The sequence below is a fragment of the Talpa europaea genome (assembly GCF_964194135.1).
Source record: "Talpa europaea genome assembly, chromosome: 11".
Lineage (NCBI taxonomy): Eukaryota > Metazoa > Chordata > Mammalia > Eulipotyphla > Talpidae > Talpa > Talpa europaea.
Genome location: NC_140078.1, coordinates 105,181,247 through 105,202,244, shown reverse-complemented (window position 1 = coordinate 105,202,244; position 20,998 = coordinate 105,181,247). Strand labels below are relative to the sequence as shown.

The window sequence follows — 20,998 nt, the reverse complement described above, 5'->3', positions numbered from 1 at the left end:
GCGAAGGTTTCCATGGGGGCTTGTCAACCAACTCCCCGGAAGCGGAGGTCCTGGGATGACTATCCTGCAATCTCCGCAGCTACTTACAAGTTACATTTTCATGATGAAATATTCCATCTCCACAGAAACAGATAAAATGCACAGACTGATGATTTACTGAAACTTGTTGACTTGCATAGAATTTCAGTTTCGGGATCACAGTGTGATGTGTTGAGTAGTGTCGTGTTTGAGTAAAAGTCTTTTTTTAAAGATTTATTTATTTATGCATATAAGAACTGGGGTACAGGCCAGAAGCGCAGGATTGAGAGGATTCACCAGAGACAGAGCGGGGAACAGAACAGGCAGATGGACCGAAATACACTGCTGAGGGGAGCAGTGAGCGAGACAGGAGAGGTCTGCCGCGCCTTGTGGGACTCTTGCCGGCCGGCCGGGATCAAACTGGCGCTGTAGAGGCTGCGGACAGCTTCACAGTGCTGCACTCAACCGCCTGCACCACCAGGGGAGGCTCTGACTAAAAAGTTTTGTTCAGTTTTATTATTCACACAACGTGAACGGTCTGCAGGTGAAGTGACAGCCTTTTGTTTAAATTGGACTTGTTTCAGATCAGAGAAAAGGGCTTTGAACTTCATCAAAGTTATTATGCCCAGCGATGGAACTGGTGCTTCAGCCGCGTTGCTTAGTTACCGGAGGCGCAACATCCCGTAGCTCAGGCCAGCCAGGCTCCCGCTAATCAGAGCTTCACGACTCCGGCAAATTGGTCTTCGGTGTTTCTTCCCCCTCACCTGGGCGCGGCGTCCAGGCTCCCTGGGTGTGTTTGATCTTTCTCCAGACTCACTGCCCAGGTCTCAGGATGCGTGTGAAGATTCTAATCTCGGAAGAGGGAGTGATGTGCCGGCCCCACGCCCGCCACAGGGAGGCCCTCTGGACGCGACAGTTTCATCCTTACCCCAAGGACCCCAAGGACAGCAGGGGCGGGAGGACAGCGGAGGAGACGTGGCCCAGCCCAGCACACGCTGTGTGTATGTATTTGAGGGAACGAGGCAGCAGGACCCACAGCCCTTGCTTCCTCCCAGCGCATCTCCCTCAACACCTGGCGAGAGGTCACTGCTGGGGACCCCCGGCCCCATCCAGGCCACACTCAGACTTGTCAGATGCAGGAAAGCCTGGCCCGGGGGCAGCTGCCACAGGGACTTAGTCTCTGTCAGTGACGAAATGAAACATTTCGTGGAAGGATGGACTCTGGGTTATGGTGGAAGTGACTCGCTCTGGTGACGCTTGTGTTTCTCTCTCATTATTTCCTGTGTGGGGCGGACCCTGAAGCAGCGTCTGCTGGGTTCCCGGCCCTCGGCTCAAGGCACTGGTTGCTCGCCGGGGGCGGGTTGGGGAACAGAATAAACCAGCACCAAGTCAGGGGAGTCTCAGGCTATGCAGGAACTAGAGCGTGTTGGTCTCACGTGTGGATTCGGGAGAGACGTGGAGGCAGCATCTGGGCGAGGCGGGTGACTAGGAGCCGTCAGGTGTCTCAGCACCTTGGGGTGGGGTTGCAGCAGGTGGCAGGTGAGAAGGTTGGCTGGGGCTGGAGGGGACCCCAAGGAAGGGCCGAGAGGACCAAAGTCCATGAATGAGGTTCTTCCTTGGAGGTTTTGAGCAGGGGAACTTGATTGGATGAGCAGGAAACTGAAGGCTGAAGCTGTTTGTTGGTGAGAACAGAAAATGGTGGGCAGTCGGGGGCTGGGAGCAGAAAGAGCTCAGAAGTGGAAGTCAGCGCCTGGAAGGCTGCTCTGGGCAGGTGGGGAGAGATGACCCCACTTGCACTTGTGTGCATGGTGAGGAGTGTCGGGTTCTGGGGTGCTCTCAGGGAGGAGCCCCTCAGACTGATGAATGCCCATGGAGCAGGAGTGGAGAGAGCAAAATGGTGAGGTGGTGCTGGGGACTGAGCAAGCAATCAACGTGCCTTTGATTAGGCTAAGAACACGGGGACAGGCGGGGGATGGTGAAAATCAAGCTTAGGGACGCGAAGTAGAAGCATGAGGTGTCTGCTGATGTCCAGAGCAGAGCCAGCAGGTGGCTATTTGAGCCTGAAACTCAGGGAGAAGTCAGTGCTGGGAGCACACATGTGAGAGTAGTGGCCAAAACTGGGCCCCTGAGTGGCACACATGCCTTTAGAAAAGGGGGCACCATCACTGCTGGCTCACCGAGCCCTGCATCCTCCCTCCTGCTCACAGAGACGCGGCTCCACTCACTAAGTGGCCTGACAGGATAGACACAGAAAGGAACTTGGGAAATAATATGAGACACCAAGTTCCACAAGCTGCTGCATGATCTTGGGTGAAACACAAGAGAAACCAAGTGGAAGGCACAGCTGAGCAGACATTACTTACTGCAAAGTGACTGTGTCAGGGCTCGGGCTGTGGTGCTGCTGTTGGGTTGGGGGTTCAGAATAATGGGGTGTGGACAATGAGGCATGATGGGATACAGTATGATGGGGTGAGGTGGGGAGTAATGTGATGTAGTGGGGTGGGTGTAGGGGCTGGGGCAGTGTGGAAAGTGGCAGATCTATCCTGCACCTCATGGAGATTGGGTTGATGCTGGGGTTCTGTAAATGTCCCCTTAAACAGCCCTTTTGCACACAGGTTAGGCTGCAGAGCATCACCCAGGGCTGACCAATTCCTGGCCCGTGCAGGGAGTTAGTTTGCCATCTCATTGTCCTTGCAGTGACAAAGGTGGTGAGGGTGATAGTCAGGAGGGAGCAGATACTCCAAAGGAGTGGCCAAGCCCTCAGAACGCTTAGGGTTCGTGTATACTCAACACACTCAACCCTCCTAGTCACTGATCCCCTATTGGCAAGTTCATCTGCTCCCCAAAGCATACGTCAGCCCTCACATCCAAGGCAGGGGGTTCTGTCCGCTCCACACGCAGGTTCCTCCTGGTCTGACTGAGGCCACGCTCTGCCTGCCCACCTCAGCTCACGCTGGGCACCTTGTGCTGCGGGGCCTGGGTGGGCGTCATCACATGTGCCCTCTGTGAAAGTGCCTTGCTCAGAACAGACCAAGCCCCTGGCATGGCATCGTCTTTGGCCTGAATCCACTGGAGGCTGGAGTGCCGTCCACAGTCTGGAACTAACCATGGGTGTTGGGAGCTGTGCCTGGGAACCCACAGACTATGGCACGGAAATCGGAGGCGCTGTCCACGGTGCTGACCCTGCGCGGAGCTGTCCGCGGTCCTGATTCATGCGGCGCTGTCCGTGGGCCTGAAAAAATCGAAGCGCTGTCCTTCGTCCTGACATCTGCGGCGCTGCCCGGCCAGGATCCGCGAGGAGCTGTCCGCGGTCCTGAATCTCCGGGGCCGCTGATCAACATGGAGCTGTCCGTGGTCCTGAACCCCGGGGGCGCAGATCGCCATGGAGCTGTCCGTGGTCCTGAATCCCCAGGGACGCTGCCCACCATGGAGCTGTCTGTGGTCCTGCTCGGCTCGGAGCTGTACTTGGTCCTGAATGCCAAGGGAGCTGTCCGTGGTCCTGACCCACAGAACGATCATGCCACTGGGATGCTTTTAAAATGAATAATGCGTGAGCTGAGTTTCATTCAGGTGTACGTTTTGGAGCTGCTGACCTTGAGTTTAATGCTGATAGGTCAACCATGTGTTATCTACAGTGTCTTTACACAGAAAAACACATAAAACAAGGTTTGGTATTGGATAGTTGAGGAAATACTATGTCCAGCGGCTTGCAGGGAATGACCCTGTATCTCTCCTTGGAATGATGGCTCAGTATTCCCTAATCCAGAGTTAACATTGACTTGATAGCACAACTATGTGATCAGTAAGAGTTGTCTATACATGGCAGGCTACACTGAGTCAATATATACAGAGAACAGTTGCCAGCCTGGTTATATCCCTGAAGGTTCTCATGAAAGCAATAAAAGCTACCAGCTATGAACATCCCTGAAACCAAGATTAGCAAAGATTTCATGTAGGCATAGGTGCAAAACTTTCTAAAGACCAAGTTCATATTATGTCGAACAATGGAGATGTTCACTACGAGGGAGCGTCACCAGTCCAGAAGTTCACAGGTGAGCACCCACGCTTCCTGAGCCAAGAAAACTGATCTAGATACCGAAGACTCAAACAATGGAGCGAAGAAAGAGAAATGGAATGGGGCACTTAACCATGAGAAAAAAGATGCTGCTCTAAAAAGAGAGCAGGGACATAAAGATCAACCAGATAGATTGTCTACATATGAAAAATGCAATCACTATGATTAAAAACTCCCAGGACAGTCTAGCAGTGGGGTCAGGCAGGAGTGAGAGGAGACCAAGTGTAGCCTGAAATAAGCCAAGTGCAGAGACGCAAACCAGGGAAGGGAGAGAGGGTGAGAATTTTCCAAATGTATCCTAAAGGAAAAGAAGAACCCAACAGGCAAGAACCCAAAACTGCAAAAATAGCTGCTGAAGAATTTTCAGTTTCCATAACATATGCAGCCAAGACTTGGGAATCCTGCCCTGGAATTTTATGAAAATCGTGACAGCACAGCTCTGTGTAGAGTGTGCCAGGAACGCCTGTTAGCTCATAAACCCTCAGTCCATTGTCACCCTGGCTTTGCAGGAAGCACAGAGAGAGTCAGAAATTGCCAAAGCCACAGGGCTGGGAAACGTGAACATGGGATTCAGACCTAGCCCAGCCTCTGTGTTCAACACTGCACTACAGACACTACAAAGCTTTTTCTTTTTTTGGGGGGGGGGCAAAAAGGGAAAAATAAATACACTTTCAGATTGAAGGTGAAAAGGAAAAAAGTGTTCACCATCAGAAACCTACTAAGTGGATTTCTGTAAGATGCACATCTAAATGGGGCCTCCCTGGTGTCACAGGGGTTAAACACAGCACTATCAAGCTATAGCCAGCCACTGTAGCATGAGTTGGATCCCCAGCCAGGGAGCTACCCACATGGTGCAACAGACCTCTCCTGTCTCCCCACTGCTCCCCTCAGCAGTGCATTTCAGTAGATCCACCTGTTCTGTTCCCCACTCTGTCTCTGGTGGATCCTCTCACCCACCCACGCCCTCCCACATATACACCTCTGGCCTTGTATGCATAAATAAATACATCTTTTTTTAAAAAAAGATGCATATCTTAATGCAGGAAAGTGGGCCCAGATGCAAGGAAGAGGCATCCAGAGGAGGCAGAAAATGCTGGAAACTAAAGACACTGCTCCATGACTAACAACAAGGCCTCTGAGAAAATGCCTCCTAACTGCTCTTTGCCTCCTGAGAAATTCTGAAACCAAGACATGCAGTTAAAGACATGTTTTATGAGGGAGAAACCCACAGATAGGGAAGCATGAGAGCAAAGTGCACACAATCCTGGAAGCTAGAAAACAGAAGGTGTGTGGTGACTGGTTTGGTTTAATGAAGAAGAGGACTTTTAAGTTCAGAGTGAAAAAAATATAGAAAGTAGATTTACAGGTAGAATCCTCAAAATGCTTAGGATCATCAGTAGCAGACACACCTGGAAAAGGAAACTGAGTGGAGGAGATGGAACAGGAAGACTTCTAGGCAGCAGTGAGAGACCCGAGCCTAGTCTCTTCCACACGACCAGGGAGGCCACGCTGCACTTGGGAACAAGGCGGCTTCCTCTCTGAGAAGGCACAACCCAGATGCTCGGCTCCAGGCTAAGCCAGTTCTGCGGAGAGTCCAGGAGGAATCAAGGGAAATGAATAAATACATGTCTATGGGTGCTGCTGTGCCTGGGTCCACCCCAGCTCTCCTGAGCCCCTCCCCCAGCTCCTCTAGGCCCTTCCCCCAGCTATCTTGGCTCTCCCAGCACTTCTGAGTCCCCCCAGCTCCGCTGGGCCCTCCCACAGCTCCCCAGGGGCCACAATAGTTCATAGGCAAATAATGATCTATGGGAAATAGAAAATAGAGAAGACTAAGGCGAGGAAATCAGACACACCAAAACTGAAATGCTTATTTTTGAATTATAAGGACCACAGACTAACTGGAATGTTAAAGTTCAACCCACATCAAATCTAATCATTGTGAGATTTCAGAACACCAGGGACAAAGGGGAAACCCTACGTGCTTCCTGCAGAGAAAAACACGTCCCTCTGTGAAGGGAATCAAGGGCACCCAGGCTCTTGGCAGCCCCGTGAGGCAGAGACAGGCCAAGCAGGCACAGCTGGTGAAGGCGAGGACCCCGCCAGCCTGCTCCTACGGGTGCCTGCGCTCATGTTTCCGGTGTTTGAGGGCACACGGCCTGAAGCCGCCTTCCCACCACCAGTCGCTCTCAGACCACAGGCCATGAGGCCCTTGAAAGACAACTGGAGGGGCCCGGAGGCAGCTGGGGTGGGGGGTGCCCTGAGACTTGGGGCAGTTTCCCAAAGAGACGAAGTAAAAGGTCACCTGGTGACTCTCAGCATCTGTGAGGACACGCACCATGCTGGCCACCACCGGGATAAAGCCACAGGAAATGAAGAAACTAGAAGATGAGATTAGTAATTTGGGTGAAAATCAAAATTATGCATAAAAGGAAAAATAACCATAATGACAGTCTGCTGCCAACTCAGTCTAAATAACGTTTTCAAAGTCATTTAAATATCAACCTAATTCAAATAATGCCCAATGAGACCCTACAACCCCCTGCCCTGAGGTCCTCTGCTCAACCACCGAGCATCGGCCACATGGTGTCCCAGCCCGCAGAGGGGGCAGGGAGAGCCTCCCCCCTCGAGGTCCTGTGGGGCTGGGCTGGGCCTGACCATCCTACACCCTTGGACTCTGCTTGGAAGGCAGCACGGGGTTCTAGTGCCTGCTTTCCCAGAGCTTCGACTTCAAGAGGGGGCATCCATGCACCTGGTAGAGGACCCCTCACCCTGCCGGGGGCAGCAGTGCTCCCCGCTGGTGTCCAGCCACATGGGCTCACAACACCCCTTGAGCCAGAAGCACATGGCGCCACGGAGAGCAGGTCAGTCCCAACAACCGAGGAGAACATCAAAAGGAGCAATTGACAGCTGAAAGCAGTTTCCTCGAGAAGAAAGAAATAAAAGCAGAAAGGAGCAAAACCTTGGTGCGGGGCCTCCCTGGTGGCACGAGGGGTTAAGATGCAACCTATGAAGCTGTTCGCAGCCTCTGCAGCCTGAGTTCGATCCCCGGCCAGGAACTACCCACACGGCGCAGCAGACCTCTCCTGTCTCCCCGCTGCTTCCTTCAGTGGATCTGCCTGTTCTGCTCCCCACTCTGTCTCTGGTGAATCCTCTCACCCCCCCCCCACACCGCTGGTCTGTACCCCAGCTCTTGTATGCATAAATAAATAAATCTTTGGGGAAGAAAAAAAAAGCCTGGTGTTTCCTCAAGCTGCGGAAGCTGCATGTGCAACAGTTTTCCTGCAGTGAAAGAAAAACCGGACCAAGGAGAAGTTATGATAACGTCTAATGTGTGAGTTTGAACAATTCAACACAAATGCTGACCAGTGGCAGCACGGGGTTCTGGAGAAGGCAACACAGTTTAAGCGATGCAAAGTCCTCTCGTTGGGGACACTGATTAGCTTTGATCTGTCAGACACGCATACTGAAATCGTCGGGGCGATTACTATAAAAAAATGTAGGCTGCATAAATTCTGACGTTAATAAGGGGACAGAATCCTCAACTCAGAGAAGAAAGGAGAAAAAACACAAAATAAAGAATGTGTGAAAGGAATGAAATTAATATGCTAATATCTAAAACGTAAAGCAAAATTCGTTAATAAAGAGGAAAGACTACTTCCTGATGACCCCAAATATGTCCACTTTAAGTTTTTAATACGATAATTCTTGAGATCTGTACAGTGAAATGGGGAGCACTATCAGGATAAATTGAGACACCCGCCGTCACTGTGAGTGAAATTGATAAAATAATGCAATTAGGCACCAGGAGGACAGAGACGGCTGACCCAAAGCAATTCAGTCGGCACCGTGGGCGCCTGGAGCACAAGGCAGTCCCGTGCGGGACACGCCTCACCTCCAAGCCCGCACGTCTTGTTTATAAGAGTTCATCATATTTTGGACCATGGGAAAAAAACACCCGTTTCCCAGAGCTAATGTTCCAGAGACCTTTCTCGGGCCAGGGTGGGGGGCGGGTGCAGAGGGTGTGGGCTCTAGGGCAGAAATCAGGAATAAAAAACGACTAGGAAAAGTCGTGTATTGGGAAGCTGAAACACATGTCTGAAAACTCACAGATCCTAGAGCAGGAAGAAATGAAATTATAACATTTTTAGACTCAAACCAAAGTAAATACCCTGTATCTTAAAACCTTGGCACACAGTTAAAATTTGTCATCATAGAGATGCAAATTAAAACCATAATTAAATCTAATCTTACAGTCACCAGATTCGCACAAATCAAAAATAGAACAATAACAAGTGTGGGCAAAGACACGGCCAATAGACACACGTCTGCACGGCGATGGGGCCGCAGAGACATCGGGAAACTTAACAAGACAACTGACACGTCCTGTGAAGTCTGGATTGTCGGAGCCGTGGCTCGCCCCTCCGCACACGTCCCCGCAGGTGGACACCTAGGGTGTCAGGAAAGCGGCCTGACGGTGGCCCTGGAACCGCCAGCACCAGGGGCACACGGGGAGGCTGAGCTGCTGCTGACATGCGCCCTGAGGCAGCACTGGCACAGGGTGGCTGGCTGCGGAGAGCAGGGCCAGTGCAACCTCGAGGAGCGGACACGAAGGTGCCCAGGGAGGGGGCTCTAAGGGTGCAAGAGGGACAGTGAGCAGGCTGGGGGCTGCACGAGCAGGCCAGGCACCACCCATGCAGGCCGTGAGGACCTGGCGACACACGTCCCCAACTCCGGTCGCCGCCATGGGAGGGAGCGTGGAGGAGCCAAGGTCCTGCCCACGTCTGCCCCAGCCTGGGCTAGTGGCAGGTGCCCCAGAGGGAGCGCGGCCTGAAGACAGACTGAGCCTGGTCTGTCCCGAACCTGCCCTGGGGCGAGGCCTGGTCCTCGGCCTGAGCCCGCGGTCGCCCTGGCCCAGCCGTGTGGGCCGCAGGGGCTCCTAGGGACAGGGAGGCCGCTGAGCTGGGCGCCCTCAGCGGGGGCAGCAGGGAGAGGGCTATGGGGGCACCTTCCTCCCTTTCTCACTGCCTATTCCTCAATGTCCTCAGACTGGCCAGCAGTCAGTCGCTCAACGAAACGTCCCCGCAGAGGCTGGTCCAGCCACAGCCTCTCCTGTTCCCTCCAGGTCTTCTTAGCACCTGGCCCAGACCCCGCCGGGCACAGACCCTCACTGGGCATGTCCTCCTGAGACAGAATCCGGACACCATGCTAGACCCACCCTGCTCTCGCACTCACACGCACACCGGCACGCTCTGAGGTCTGGTCGGCGCAGCAGAGAAATCAGAAAAGCCCCAGAAACCCAGCCCCGACCTCGGAATGCTGCCCCCTCCCCGCGTCACAGCGTGGACTCACAGGCGAACTGGACTCTGGCCTCCCTGCTGGCCACGGTCCCCAAGGAGTTGCTGGCAAAGCACTGGTAGTTGCCGGCATCCCGATGCCGGTCGGGGCTCAGCAACACCAGGTCCCCGCCCCGCAGCCGGTAGCTGGGCTCCCCGCTCACGTCCAGGTCGGTCCCGTTCCGCTGCCACCTGCAAGACAGGCAGGGTCAGGCCGCGAGGCCAGGCGCGCGTCCACGCTCAGGCTATGCGTAGTGGCGGGACAGCCCCGTGCCGCAGACAGACGGGGCAGGGCCAGAGGTGCTGCTGGCGAAAGGCCTCGCAAGATTCTCCCCGAGGCCAGACCCTGACTCTGGTCATGGAAATAGCGTCCTGTCTTCCCCGGGGAGGTGGAGGTCGGCTCGGCTGGTGAAGAGTAAGGGTCGGGCCGCGCGGGGACTGCAAAGATGAATGGAAACTCAGGGAAGCACATCCCGCCTGCTGAAACGCTGGGAAGTCTGAGGGACCACACGGTTTGGGGGAAACACCTCGTTCTGGTGAGCAGATCTGAGCTGCTCAGCCCCAGCTTGTGACGAACCCAACAAGGGGGAGACGTGTGGCGCCCACGCTCGCCGCCTCGCTCGGCCCCCAGATGCCGCCCACGGCCTCCCACGGACGGCGCTGCTGCCCGGGAGCGACAGAGTCTCAGAGCAAAGTCTTTCAGAGACAGGGAAACTGCAGAAAGCTTCATAGAAGCAGCCTCTGCACATCCAACTCCCCAGGGGGCCAGCCAGGGCCCAGCACAGCAGTGGGCGGCACTGTCACTGGTCAGGGCGCACTGCGTGGACCTGGCTCTCAGCCGGGTGGCAGTGTCCAGCACACGCCCCGCAGATGGGTTTGCTCCTGGGACCCAGGAGTGAGGAGAGCTTTCATCGCCGCTCACAGACGTGCTCTCCTTGGGCAACCGGACTGTCCCCTCCAGCATGTGGAGGTGGCCATGTGGAGCCCCAGACTGGCCCGTCTGCTTGACCGTGAGCGAAGGTAGGCGTGTTCTTTGGAACTGAAACCAACAAAACTGCAAGTAGACACAGTGGCTGCAGGGAGGGTCACTGAGCCAGGACGGTCCCACAGGTGGGAGGCAGGAACAGGAGCGCCGCAGAGGGCCAAGGTCACTGCTGCAGAGGGTCGAGATCACCTCAGAGAGCCAAGGTCGCCATCTCAGAGGGCCAAGGTCACCGCAGAGGGCCAAGGTCGCCGCCGCAGAGGGTCAAGGTCACCACAGAGGGTCAAGGTCATGGCTGTAGAGGGCCAAGGTCGCCACAGAGGGCCAACACCACCCTTAGACCAACATACACAAGGGAGGGAGATGCCTGCCGAGCCTTGGGCCGGTCCGGAGTCGCCCACACTGAACACCCCGGAGACCACAGGCCACAGGTGTCTGGGGGTTGACAGGAAAATTAGGAATTTAATCACAGGAGCAATTTGTGATTTCAGATGCAGCTTCCAAGTTCATAAGCAAAGGCGTTTGTGTTGAGACGCGGTGTTTGTTAATATGTTTACTGAAGTGATGAGAATAATCGCAGCTCTGGAAGGGATGGATGTCTGAACACGCAGCTTCAATGCTTTATCCAAAAATACCCAGCCGTGCGTCAGCAGTAACTGCCGAAGTTACAAATGAGCTACAGTGTGATGCTGCTTAAAAATTGAGTCTTAAAATGCATTTTATGACACAGATTCCCATTTCTTGCTCATTGATAAATTCGAAACGTAATATTAAAAACACCCTGGAGACGAGGCTGCACTGGCTTGAAGACGGCTGTTCTGTTCTCCTGGCAAGGCCTTGAGTCGGCTTCGGGGGCCTCACCCGGGGGACCCTCCTGCCCCACCCCTGCCCCGAGGAGGGCCCACAGGACCATCTGCCCGCGGCTGCCAGAACACCTGGGGCCCGGGCCCTCAGGTTGGAGCCTGTGACCCGCCCGCATGTGACCAGGGTGCTGCAGAACTGCAGGAAACGGGAGAGATGTGGTTCCTTTGCTCCCGGCGGCCCTTCCCACCCAGGAACTCCACCCTGGCCCGGCCGGCGGGCACCACCAGCTTGAGAGAGGGAGCCCCCTGCAGGCGGTGCCCAGAGCACGCCACAGGTGTGGGTCACTGGTGCAGAAATGGGGCCAGAGGCAGGGACACCTGAGCCTGAGGGGCAAGGTTGGGGGGGGGCGTCCTGCTGGGGCGGCCGGACCAAGGGCCTGGCATCCGCCTCCCTGCTCTCGCCACACAGGCGACCAGGGGTGGTCACTCGTGCAGGCAGCTTGGCTCCAGCCTCCAGGCAGCCATGTGCTGACACGCCCTGTCCCAGCCACTTCCTGCTGTAAAATCCAGGTTCCGGGGCTGAGAGTATCATTTGAAAGCACAGCGAGCTGACAGGCGTGTCAGGCCTCCAGCCGCCACGCAGAGAAGTGGGCAGCTGGCAGCTGCGGCCCCAGTCCAGGGGGGAGCACGGCATCCCACTGGCCCGGCCGGCCGCCTCCCTCAGCTCTGGCAGCAGCACCAGGATGAGGGGGTCTCGCCGCCATGAGGCATCCTGGAGTGCGCCGGGCTGCTCTGCGGGCTGGGCCGGAGGAAGGCACCCGGCGTAAGCGCAGCTCCTCACCATCAGGCTGGCGTCCAGGCGGCCACACGGCAGGACAGGGGCTGCTGCTCACGGGTGACTCACCCCTCACAGCCGGCCCCAGACCCCAAGAGTCGGAGCTGTGTATCCCCAGCAGGAAGGCGCCCATCAGCCCTGCCCTGTCCGGCCCTGCTCGGCTGCGTCCGGCCTGGGACCAGCACGTCGCCCACCACACAGGACGCCGAGGGCACGCGGGGCCTCACACAGACGCTGTCCCTCCCGGAAATACCCCAAAGTGAACTTCACTTTGCCTCCAAGAACGACCGCAGCTGTTCAGCGAGGCCGCGTGGTCACAGCCACAGCCCGGAGCACACAGCGGGGGCGGCAAGGCCAGTGGGCACGGCGAGGCCAGGAGGCACCAGAGCCACCTGCAGGGACACGTCGCCCCGACCGCATGAGCCAAGGGGTTTTCCTGAGCCGGCTGTGAGAAGGGGACGCCAAGCTCAGGGCCCACATGGGGCCAGCAGCACTGGGCCTCGGGGCTGGCACAGACCCCACATACCTGTACTGCGGTGCGGGGTGGCCTCTGGCCTCGCAGCTCAAGGTGAGTCTCCTCCCGCCCGGCCCAGCCGGGGAGACGCTGTCGCTGGGCTCGCGGGTGAACACGGGGCCGCGTAGGAGCAGCTCACCTGCAGGGCGGGAGACACAGATGGTCGGTGTTCCCGGCCCGGACGCCCCAGAGCAGCAAGGCCAGGCAGCAGTTCCACGGGAATGAGGCCTGTCAAGGGGACAGGAGCCCGCGGTGACCACTGTGGAGACGGATCCACGAGTCCCCCACTGTGGCCTCAGTGCCACACTGACCGCGCGGGCATCCTTCCCGCGGAGGCCCTGCTGAGAGCCCACAGCAGAGCCCAGGCCTCACCCCAGAGCTGCGGGCCTGCTGCCCGGGGTGGGGGACGCCAGCCCAGGGCAGCCCCGCGGAGGCCGCACCGGGGGCAGCCCCTCACACAGCTCTGTGGAGGAACGGATGCTGCCCCCCAACTCAGCCCCAGAGCCCAGTCCCCAGAGCACCCCAGGAGAACCCACAGACAGAGACAGCCCCTCCTCTGCCACCTTGGGCATCTGCAAGACCCGAGAACCTGGCTGACGCCAAGTCGAGCGCAAGTCTGAGACATGAAGGAGCCAGAAATGGCTGGAGAAATAAACGGGCCGCAGCACCCAAGCCCCACACGCGGCGGAGCTTTGTCTGGCTTCTGCGAGCAGCAGCGACTCGCGCAGACACACTGGCCGTGAGCGCAGGGCACAGAGGAGCAGCCGCGCACACAGGCCAGCCCTGCCCAGTGTCACTGTTGATCCCACAGAAGATTCTGGCCGGGAGCCCCCAAAGTGAGCCTCCCCGTCATTCCACAGTGGACTTTGCTGGAAAACTGGCCTCTGTCCTGGGAGACCCCGCCTCACGCCCCCCCACCATCTCCACAGCAGGGGCCTGAGGACCCCAGAGCACAACCCCCACCCCAGCCCACCCCAGCCCAGTTCCCGGAGTTGTCCCCCAAGTGAGTCCAGAGCCATTTGCTCAGCACCTCAGAGCCCTGCCTGGAGCCCTGCCCCTCGCAGACAGCCTGAAGCCCTGGGCAACGCTGACCTCCCAGTCCCAGTCTCCATGGGGGCGCGTCCTGGGGGCACATCCTGGGGGCGCATCCTGGGAGGGCTTCCCGGGGGGGCATCCAGGGGACACGCTGCCCCTACCTGGGAAGGGCAGCTGCGCCCAGCCCGCCCCCTCACACAGGCCCCCACCTGCCTCGGCCAGCACCTCTGTCCACCCGACACATGGCAGCCCCGGGCCGGAGGCCTGTGCTCTTCAGGTGGTTTGGCAAGGGAATAAACAAACAAAAGGAAACATTTCAGCTTATCTGCATCCACCACACAGCGGCTAAGTCTACACGGGCAGACAAGGGTATTCAGTCTTTCGACTTTATATGCTGGAGAATTTTTATAAGAAGAAAAATTTGTAAAATAAAATAACTACTTGCGTGGATTTCATTTATTTTAAAATACTCTTCTCTTACTCACCCGCTCCTCTGGAGACAAAGCAAAGAGGAAATACATCAACGATTAAGACTAGTTGTTTTTATGGTTGAGAAATAAGAATCAGTCCTTTCGCTTTCTACGTTGTTCTAAGTTTCAAATTTTAAAAAATCAATTAGAAAAATAAAGAAATAGACTATCTTTGCTTTTGATGCCTAATAAAATTATTTAGTACAAGGAAAATAGCATTAGTTAAGATTAGAAAAGAAAGCACCAACAGCCTTTAAAAATTTACATTGTCGGGGCCTCCCTGGTGGCACAAAGGGTGAAGTCTCAGCGCTGTGAGGCTGTCCGCAGCCCCTGCAGCACGAGTTCCATCCCCGGCCAGGGAGCACCCACAGGGCGCAGCAGACCCCTCCTGTCTCCCCGCTGCTCCCCTCAGCAGTGGGTCTCAGTGGATCCGCCTGTTCTGCTCCCCACTCGGTCGCTGGTGAGTCTCTCACCCCCTGCACCTCTGGCCTGCACCCCAGTTCTTATACGCATAAATAAATCTTTAAAAAAATTTACATTCTCCCTTGTGTATTATAGATGATAACCTTCAATTCCTTTTGGAGAAATTAATTAACTTGCTAAAATTCCAATAAGTATTCTGCTTGTAATACTGTTTTTGCTGCTGAAAAAAGCAGTTTATAAAAACTGGGGGGTGAAATGAGAATCTGATCACCAGAAGACAGAATTAGAATGTTTTTTTCTGGGAAATAAAGACTTGTTTTTCTTCGCTACTGGTGACAGGTCACCTGGGCATCCAAAAATGAGTCGAGGCAGGAGTATGGGCCGCCCCGAGGCAGCAAGCCCCCCTCCCCAGCACCCGCCCCGGCCCTTGGTACCTCCCAGGCAGCCGAGGAAGGGCAGCAGGAGCCACTGTCGCCATGGCAACACCATCTTCCCGCTGCAAGCCGAGTCCCTTCGGTCCAGGCTCCCGAAACACAGGCTCTGCCTTCAGGTGGAGCCTTTAATCTGTAAATATAGGTACAGAGAAGTTACACTTGCAAAAAACAACTGCTTTTAAAAATAGACTTTTCTTTATATAGTAGCCACTCAAAATCCTCAAAGAAAGGACTCTTTTGGATACAAAAGATGAACTGTAGCTGCTCTAACAAAGTGTAGATGCTTTAAAGAGCCATGTAGTGTGGGATCCCCGCCCTCCTGGTCCTGGGGATGTCCTCCCGGCACCCAGTTTCTGCTTGTCAGTGAGGTGCAGGGTCCTGCTGGGCCCCCCACTGAGGGGGAGACTCCTGCTATGAGGGATACCCCAGGAAGCAGTGTGGGCTGCAAACAGCAGGCAGGAACAATGGGGCCCCCCAGGCATAGCCCGGTCACCCCACCCTAGTTTCCTAGTTTACATCGCCATAACTGAGTCCCCCACCCATGTACACTCCCCTCATGCTTGCCCCACCTTTGCAGGACAGTAAACAGGGTGCACATCACTGCCGGGTGCAGCCCCTCTGGGCTGCTCCCCGCTCACCCCGAGCTCCCAACCTGGCCCCACGGGGCCAAGGGAACTGACAGGAGAAGGGAAGGACTTGGCAGAATCGGAAATGCTCAGCAGTTCGAGGACATCTCAGACTAGGAAACATCAAAACTTTGGGTAGGAAGTAATTAAAACAGCTTTTGCCCTGAAATTTTAAACGTTCAATATTCTCCAAAGACAACATTTTTGGGAAACTAAGAGCCCAGCAGGTGTGTGCCCTGCAGCGCCCCCGGCAGCTGACGACCATCACCCCAGTTTCCAACCTGAGGCCCCACCACAGATGCGAGGCCAACAGAGAGGCCAGGGCTGGAGGCGTCCTGGGGGCGTGTCCTGGGGGCCTGAGGCCCACGCGAGCGACCGTCCTCTCCGGTCTCACTGACCGCAGGTGCCGGTGAGCGAGGTGACGATGTGACGTGTCCTTTCAGTGGGCACAGCCCCGCGGGCACAGCCACCATTCCAGGCGCCTGGCCCAGCATCTGCACTTTGTTTTCCGACTTCCAAAGGAATTCCGCCACGGGCCCGTGAGCACATCAGGGCCGGGCCCAGGACACGCCAGGAGCCCCATTCTGGGGTGGGGCCATACTGCAGGGGCCTGCTGCTGCCCCCCAGGAGAGCTGGGTCGCCCCACAGCTGCTGCGGCCTGGCCCAGGACGCCAGGAGCGCAAGTTCTCCCTGCAGCGAGTCCCTGCAGAAGCACAGGTCATTTCTAAAGAGCCACCGAAGAGACTCGACAGAGGCCTGGGCAGGCACTTTCAGAGACGGGGTCAGAAACTGGGAGAGCAAGGAGGCGCCTCCACGCAGGAGCTCGGCCTTGACACGCCTGGCACGTGGGTGCAGGGAAGAGGAACGGTCGCCAGCAACCCCAGGCGGACGCCTGGACAGGGCCCCCGTCACAGGCCGGGATGGCCGCAGCCTGGAGGGAGGCACCCGAGCCGCCACCCAGCTGCTCCCACCCCACTCAGCCCCCGGCAGGCCGTGGGGATGGGCTGGGGACGGCATGGGCAGGGAGGCCGCGGGGACAGGCTGGCGACGGCAGGCGGGGGGCAGCAGGACGGGGCTGGGGACAGCAGGACAGGGCTGGGGACAGCAGGACGGGGCTGGGGACAGCAGGACAGGGCGACCCTGGGGTAGGGCTGGGGCCCGTGGGCGGGGGACAGCAGGGACGGGGGCGCAGTGGGGATGGGGTGCAGTGGGACGCGGCTGGGGTGTCTGCCTGCAGGGGGGCTGGCCGGGGAGGCTGGCCCAAGGGTCCGGGAAGCGGGCGTCTCCCCGCACCGTCCCCCTCAGGCTTTGTCCGCACACGCGGGGCGAGGCCGGGTGACAGGATTTTGTGCAGATGAATCAGCAGCTGTTTGTGAGGCTCTGGGGTGCCGGCAGAGCGGCTCCGAGGGCCCCGCAATCCACTGGCTGCAGCCCGAGGGGGTGCGGGCGCAGAGGCCGCGGGGGGCGCAGAGGCCGCGGGGGGCGCAGAGGCCGCGGGACTCCTGAGCGCCCCAGGCCGGATCCGGTCCGCGCGGTGGACGCCGCCTGCCGGCTCGTGCTGGCCGGGGCGGCCGGGGGTGGGGCGTGGGGGGGCGCAGGGGTGCCCCGCGGGGTGCGCTCCCAGGCAGAAGCGGGGGCGGAGCCGCCCCTCCAGCTGCACGGGGGGGGGGGGGGGCGGGGCGCTGGACCCTGCGGAGGGGCGGGACGCTCCGGGGTTGGGGCTCCAGGCGCGGAGGAATTGCGGGGGGGGGGGGGGCGGGGGTGCAGGCCGGGAGGGCATGAGGGGCCGGCGCGGACTGGGGGGCCGGGCGGGGCTCCCGGAGGGGCGGGGCGGGCGGGGGCAGGGCTGGAAGCGGGTCTCCAGGCCCGGGGGCTCCGCGCACAGCGCCCCCTGAACAGCGGGCCCGAGGCCGGGGTGTCCGGCTCCGGGGCGCGGGCCTGCGCGGGGGCGGGGGGGGGGGGGTTGGGGCGGGGCTGAAGCGCAGCCCTGTGGGGTGAGGGGGCGCCGAGCCGCCCCAGAGCCCGGAGCACGGAGCAGCCCCGCCGCAGGGGCCGAGGGGCGGCGGCAGCGGGGCGCCCGAGCGAGAAAGAGGCGGGGGTGGGGGGGAGGCGGGGTGGCGGGGTGGGGGGTTAGGGGGGCGGCTGGGAGGGAGGCCAGAGGCCTGCGGGCCACGGCGGGTCTGCGGGTGCAGACGCCCCAGGGCTGGAAGGGGGGGCAGAGGGAAGGGGGCGCTGCCGCAGGGAGGCCCCGGTGAGGCCACGGGCCGGCCCAAGCCCACGCTCAGCCCGAACCCGGGACACGCCGGCCCGGCCCACCCGCGGGAGCCCGGGCGGTGAGCGGCCCGGGGGTGCCGCGGGCAGCGGGGGGCAGACGAGAAAACGGCGCAGTTGGGAAGCGGGTCCGGCAGAGAGAGGGCAGAATCGGGGAGCCCCCCCCCCGGAAATACCTAAAGTGCCTTCTCCTGGGTGGGCAGCAGTGACAACTGTGCGCACATGTGTGTGTGCGTACACGTGTGTGCATGTGTGTGTGCATGTGTGCGCGCGTGGGTGTGTGCACACGTTCATGTGTGTGCGTGTGTACACATGTGTGTGCATTTGTGCACACATGTGGGTGTGTGCACGTGTGCGTGTGTGTGCGTGTGCCCAGGTCGAGGGCTGGGGGGACGGGTGGCCTCTCCGCCCTCCTGCGCCCTGGGAGGTGCCGCCTGCCGCAGGCCCGGGAGCCCGGGGAGGGAGCGCTGACATCACCCACGTTCAGAAGACACGGCTGGTGCTGCACAGGGCACGGGGCGTCCCAGGCACCCCGGAGAGAAGCTGGTGGCTGGGCAGGGCCTGAGGGAAGGTGGGGGGAAGGGTGTACCTCAGAAGGTTTCAGATGCGAATGGAGAGGACACACAGTCTTTGCTGCATGGCCCCCAAATCCGGGCACCTGAACCACCGCAGCAGCCCCTGCTGTGGAAGCCTCCTGCTGTGGGGCCGGGCCCTGCCAGCAGCACAGCCGCAGCGTCCTGGAGCCCAGCTCAGCCCGTCTGGAGGGGAGCCCTGCGCCCTTGGGGAGCGGGTGGGAGAAACTTGTTTTAGAACACAGGAAATTTAGGGTCTGCACCATCGGGGCTCCTTGGAGAGCTGTGAGAAGCCGCGACTGGATGCTCTGCTCCCAGAAGGGCAGCGTGTCCGCGACGCGGAACCTTCCGAATCACCCTGGCCCGCTTAATAAAAAGAGTCATTTTTCCTCACTTTGTGCAATGCAGCTTCTGCGCAGTAAAGATTCCACAAATATTTACACCCCATGTAGCGAGGTGGCTGGGATGCTGTGGAGTCCTGCCAGCACTTCTATTATAAACCCCTATTTCTTGTTTATAACGTGTCCATAACAGGAGGGAAATAAAAATGCATGATAGGTAAAACCTGGCATGCAAAGTTTGACCAGGGGGTACATTTCTTCTCCAGTAAATTTTCAAAAGAAACAGTTCCACTGTGTTCCGGGGCTAGTGGAGGCGGGAGGGCCGGGCCACCCCGGAGCCATTCCGCAGGCTGGTCCCCACCTGAAAGTCTCACACCGACTAGGTCTGGGCCTGACATGTGTTTCCCTCGATGTTGAACAAAGGCTCTGCTTCAAGCCACCCGGAGCCCCGCACTCATGCCAAGCGCCTTTGCAGAGAGGACATTATTGCATGGGCACTTATCAGCCGAGACAGGAACGGGTCCCCAGTGTTAGTGACTGCCAGGGATGCACCAAACAGCTCAGAGAGCGCGGGGGCCGGGGTGCGGGGCACGGAGGCCTGCTGGTGAGGACCAGGTCAGGCGCGAGCAGGGAGCACAGCCTGCAAGTCCTGCCGCCCCACTTCTCCTAGCACAACCAAAGGACTTCACAGCGGGCGCTGGTGGAGGGCACCTGCCGCCGTCCCGGGCCGCTCCGCCAGGGGGTGCTGCTGCGCGGCGGCACACAGGGGCCATCTGAGGGGGCCGTTCTGGGGACAGGCTGTCTGCCCAAAACACAGGAAGCTTCCTGGGAGCCTGGCGTGGGGCACTCAGATCCCCACAGTGAAAACCAAGCTGGAGGCTGGCACTGAGCTGAGAAGTGCAGGAATCTAAAGAGACTCCTTTGCTGCAGCGCCAGGGCTGGCCACCGGGCACTGGGACCCGGGCCTGGGGTGTGAGGACGAGGCCATGGACTCTAGGTCCGCAACTGCGTGTCCAGACCAGCCCACCGCTCTGCACCCATTAGAGGTTGTGCTGCCATTTCAAGAGCAGCTGGGCTCTCCGCTGTGTGGTGAAGGAGCGTGGCAAGTTCAGGGTTCTGGAGACATGCGGACCCGGACCGCTGCCCGCCCTGCCTGAGTCTGCCGCCCCCCAGAGCACCCCACCCCTGTCTCTGTGGCCTGTTTTGCGGCAGGAGGCCCACACAAAGCACTGGCCTGGCCCTTCATCTAGAGCACGCAGCAGTCTGCGGGGCCTGCGGGGCCGAGCCTGGCTGTGCCTGCGAGCCAGGAGCATCTGACTCAGGCCCACGCAGAACCGCGGCCATGGCGTCCATGCTTTACTCCACAACAGCGAGGCTGGACCCACCCACGGGCTCCAGGCTCCCGGAGCAACAGCGATGACCACACAGCCGGGGCGGGTGGGCTGCTCCGGGCAGGGGCCGAGCCTGCAGGACTCCCCACAGGCCCCGGTGGGGCACCAGTCCCGGCAGGCGGTCAGTGCAGAGATGGGAGCAGCCGGACTGGGCACTGGGACGCGGTCACGCCTTCAGACACGCCCGCTCCCTTCCCTGGGGCCGGGCTCTGAGTCCCTCTCTGGCTAACGCCTGTTTCGAGTCTATTTACACATCAGGAAGCTTTGTCGTGGGTGCGATATCGTCTCCGGGGAGACGGAGCTGCTGCAGCACAGCCTCCTGCTTGCTCCCACCCTCGCTGCTCTGCCCCCACCCTGCTCCAGGCCGGGGCTCCCCAGCTGCCCTCTCCGTCTGGTCCCCTCCCGCTGGCTCCCACGCAGGCTGGCTCTGCTCTCTCGGGCACCATTTGCTGTTAAATAAATCATCCCTGGCACATCTCCTTGCTGTGAATCAATAAGCAAATGCAATCCAGCAAGGACGGGGACTGGGGGCGGCGCAGGGCTTCGCTCCAGCGGAGTCCAGGCAGCCCCCAAAGTGCTGATGGCGCAGGGACGGGGCCCGCCGCCCCTCCCGGCTGCCGGGGATTCGGCCTCTGGTGGCGTCTGTCCTTCCAGGGCCGAGGCGCAGCCTGGCAGCCCTGGCCCCAGACCCGGCTCTCCACGGGGCAGGCGGGACGGGCACACGACCGGGGGCGGCGGCGCGGCTGGGGCTGGAAGGGGCGAGAAAACGCGGCCGGGAGACTTGGTCGCTCGCCCCCCACTCCGCGCGGGGCGGGCCAGGGACGGAGCTTCTGGCTGGGAGCTGCGCGCCGCGCCCCGGGACCCAGGCTGCGCCT

At 59.1% G+C, this 20,998-nt stretch overlaps 1 protein-coding gene across 1 annotated transcript in view; it reads right to left on the bottom strand.

Annotated features, from left to right (window-relative positions):
• Positions 1-14,977, bottom strand: part of CNTN3 (contactin 3) — a gene marked incomplete at both ends in the record, with an annotated part of 56,858 nt that extends 41,881 nt beyond the window's left edge. The window contains 3 exons of the mRNA XM_084247852.1: positions 9,443-9,618; positions 12,573-12,699; positions 14,923-14,977. Coding sequence (XP_084103978.1) covers positions 9,443-9,618; positions 12,573-12,699; positions 14,923-14,977 — 358 coding nt within the window. The remainder of the gene's footprint in view (positions 1-9,442; positions 9,619-12,572; positions 12,700-14,922) is intronic.
• Positions 14,978-20,998: the final 6,021 nt, after the last annotated feature.